Source organism: Cystoisospora suis, assembly GCF_002600585.1.
Source record: "Cystoisospora suis strain Wien I chromosome Unknown contig_9009, whole genome shotgun sequence".
NCBI lineage: Eukaryota > Apicomplexa > Conoidasida > Eucoccidiorida > Sarcocystidae > Cystoisospora > Cystoisospora suis.
The window spans coordinates 1,362-5,019 of NW_027161787.1; the positions used below are offsets into that span (position 1 = coordinate 1,362).

Below are 3,658 nucleotides of genomic sequence, written 5' to 3' on the forward strand. Positions count from 1 at the left end.
TCTTCTTCTTCAGCAGGAGGAGGAGGAGGAAGGGTTCTTGTTGTCGATCCGGTCACAGGCGTCATGAGGAGTGAGTGCGAAAGAGAGAAATTCCTCTTCAACGGATTTGTTTCTCTCTAAACTTTCTAGATATATACGAATACGATCTACATGGTAGAACATTCTCAATCATACACCTCACCCACCTCTAACATGACGTGTTAGGTTCCTCCTAAACCTTTCTTTCTTTGTATTAAACTCTGACGAAGAATTGAAGAGGTTCATCCTACAGTCTTAACCTATGTCCACTGACAAAGGGGCCCTTCCTCCCTCCTGTCTCTTTCTCTCTCTTTTCACTGTCTTCGATCTTCTTCCCTCTGTTCTCCATCTACCTGTCTTCTATTGATGTGTCTACCTATCTCCATCTGTCTATATCTATCTACCACTTTGTCTACACCCTTTTCGAGATCTCTTTCTTTACAAGACATGTCCTTCTCTTCTTTCTTTTCTTTGTTGTAGAACTCCCCTTTCATGGTCTTTTTTCCCTTCTCTTCTCCCTCTCATTCGTCCCTAGCTTTTTCTCTTTTTCTTTCTTTCCTTTTCCTTATCTGTGTGTGTCATTCTTATCTCTCTCTCTCTGTCTCTCTGTCTCTGTCTCTCTCCTTTTCCCTTGTTGCAGTTGTTCATTACGTCGTAGTCAGTGTTTATCGAAAGGAGTTGTGATGGGGAGTGAGAAAGATTCTCTCCTAGCATGCCTCTACTATCTCTCCTCGGCTCTTACCTCTATCTCGTCTTTCTTGCATGTAGATGGGTTTGTGTGGGGGTGTATATAGGTGTGTATTTTGTATATGTGCAACAAGAAAAGCAGAGGGAATGATGTCTCTTTCTTTCTCTCTCCCAAGCATCCATTTCTAATTCGTTCTTTCTTTCTCACTCTTTCTTTCTTTCTGTCTCATTCTTTCTCCTTTGTCTTTCCATCGACGATACATGTCATTTTTCATTCCTTTTTGTTTCGTCTTTTCCTGCATGGGATGTCTCTTCTCTTCCTCTCTTCGGCATGTGTCTCTTTTCAGGTATGCCCCCCGGGGGGGTGGATGATCTGACGCCTCTCCCATCTGTAGCTGTCCCGCCTGGTTCATACTAAAGGACTGATAGCGATGAATGAAGACAAAGGCAAGATCGAAGAGGCATAAGATGAAGATATATAAGAAAACCTCTGCTGATATGTATCTGGCTGGAGTATCTTCTTCTCGTCTTATACACGTGAGGCTCGTTCATTGCTGGTCCATACCTTGCTGAAGACAAGTGGGAAGTCTACACGTCTAGATCGGCGTCTTCTGTGTCTTTCGTCTTCTTCTTCTTTTCCTCTGTGTGATCTCCTCCCTTGTATGTATCTTCTTCATTTTCATTTTTCCCCCTTTCATGGTGTGAGAAGTGAAGAAGAAGTAGTTAAGTAGAACAGAGAAGACGACGATTCTATGGCATGTTGTGTCGCTATCGGAGGAGGGGGTGTGACGGACGAAGATCTCTGAGAGGAGAGAAGGTTTTTCCAAAGCGAGAAGAAGACAGATATAGAGAGAAAATAAGAAGAAAAAGAAAGAAGAATAGGGCAGGCTGTGACTCTCGTTCTAGTGACAGTTGCAGTAGTAGTCGTTAGAGGGGATGCAGAAGTATCTCTCTCGATCGTTCCTATCCTCCACCTGTCCATGACAAAGATGTGTGCGATGTACTTTTAGTGTCGATTCTCCTCCCTCCCTCCCTCCCTCTTTCTTTCTCTCTTTCTCAACTTCATTGTCGAGCGTCCGTCTCGTGTGTATCGCCGATACATACATACATACATGGAGAAGACGATTTATGTGAGTTTGCTCTTCCTCTTCGTTGACGCATGCATTCCATTTTAATCAAGTGAGGTCTGCAATCACCTGAGGTAGAGAGATAGATAGGTTTTCCTGATGATCCATACCCAACAATATATAGACCCATAAGGAGGAAGAAGACGTCGTCGTTCTCTTTGAAGATGCAATACACTGAAACGGGTAGGTTGATACATACATAGATAGATAAATTGGGAGATATGTATAGAAGTCGTGTTTCTTTTTCAGTTTCTCAAGTGTTTGTTCACGAATTTATCTATCCATCTTTAATCTATCTCTCTATCATGTGATCTATCAACTCTTTCTTTACCTCTAAGCTTTTGTAGTAGGAGTTCGTCTCGGCATCTTCAACCGACCGCCTAGTAGCTAGGGTCGATCATTCTTGTTGGTTCGTGCCTCGAGGGAAGGATGTATTAAGAAAGCAAACCTCGGAGTGGAGGTGAAGAGGAGAAGGAGAGGGAAGGACATCAGAAGCAGGCAGGATAGCCCACCAAGTGTCGATGAGTTGCAGTAGGAGCCTGACAGAGACGAGACGAGGTTTGTGAGATTTCTGGTGTTTCCGAGAAATCGGGTGTCTTTTGTCTCTCCGTCCATCTAAGAAGAAGGGAGAACATTCCAGAACAGCCTCCATAAATACGATGTAAGATAGCTATATAAAAGCCAAAAGGCTCTTCACAAGCATTAACAGATTCACATAAAGGCGAAACGGGGAGGCGGCTCATCATCATGGAGGATCTAAAGAGATAGAAGAGGGAAGTTACGGAGTCGGGGGCTCTTCTATGAAGATAGGTAGCTAGAGATAGATAGATTCAAATAGATAGAAAGATAGATTTAAGATAAAGAGATTCACGATGGATGGAGGGAGAAGATCCATATCTGTATATACGTATTATTAGTGTTCTTCTGGACGAGTCTGTTTATGGTTTTTCACGGTGGACAAGAAGATATGCGTGGACAGCCTGGCACGGGGCTGAGGGGTGGTCGTTTTGAAAGACAGTAGGATGAGAAGTGACTTCTGGTTCAAATGCAGAAGAAAAGACGAAAAAAGAGTGAGAGGAAAAGGAAAGCTTGGAAGGATGTGTGAAGGATAGGAAGTTGCCGTTCCGCTTAAGAAAGAGAAAGAGACCTCGTGGCTTTCATGAAGGAAAACGGGGAGTAAAGAAACCCGTCTTGCCGGAATTATACAGTCGGCCAAGCAGTGCCGCACTCTTACGGCCTCTGCCAGTCGACGAACGAAGCCCGGAGTCGCCCCGCACAGCAAACCTGCCTTGTCGACGTGAACAGGAGCTAGCTAGCTAGCTAGACACTAGAAGATGGATTGGTGCCTGAGATTGCTGTAGGTGATCTACGTGAAGGCCGTAGAAACACAGGGAGTCGCTGCTGTGTATGGTGTATCATGATGAACCCTCGCATTCTGGAGGACTGTTGCGTTATGATAGTAGAAAGGGAGCCAGATAGCTAGTTCAGCAGCTAGGTATGACGGGTGATTTTTCCCAGTACTTGAGTTCTCGACGAGGGCTGTATCGGGAAATTCTTATTCACTCGGCCCACCTGAATAGACGTGAAGAGGAATTTCATTGGTTCGCTGTGTAGTCCTAGTGGCAGACATCGCGATCCGATAATGAAAGAACCGCCGTTTTCGACAACATGTGAGGAGGAGAAGAAAGAAGGAGCAACGCCAGAACCCACCGACCCCTCGTTCGATTGCTTTCGGTTCTTCCGACTGAACAAGTGCGCTCTAAAAGGAAGAAATATCCACTTCGCACCGTGGAGGAGTTAGCAAGGCACCAATCCATCTTCTAGTG

The 3,658-nt window shown here is 44.8% G+C and overlaps 1 protein-coding gene across 1 annotated transcript; it reads left to right on the forward strand.

Annotated features, from left to right (window-relative positions):
- The first annotated feature begins 17 nt into the window (after positions 1-17).
- On the forward strand, positions 18-2,018 carry CSUI_010952 (uncharacterized protein). Its single transcript, XM_068071053.1, has 2 exons — positions 18-70; positions 1,053-2,018. The coding sequence occupies exon 2, from the start codon at positions 1,463-1,465 to the stop codon at positions 1,634-1,636; it is 174 nt and encodes a 57-aa protein (XP_067916971.1). The 5' UTR covers positions 18-70; positions 1,053-1,462; the 3' UTR covers positions 1,637-2,018.
- Positions 2,019-3,658: the final 1,640 nt, after the last annotated feature.

What these genes read in the sequence shown, in the direction of transcription:
- CSUI_010952 (XM_068071053.1), top strand. Translation starts at nt 1,463, where the DNA reads ATGTTGTGTCGCTATCGGAGGAGGGGGTGTGACGGACGAAGATCTCTG.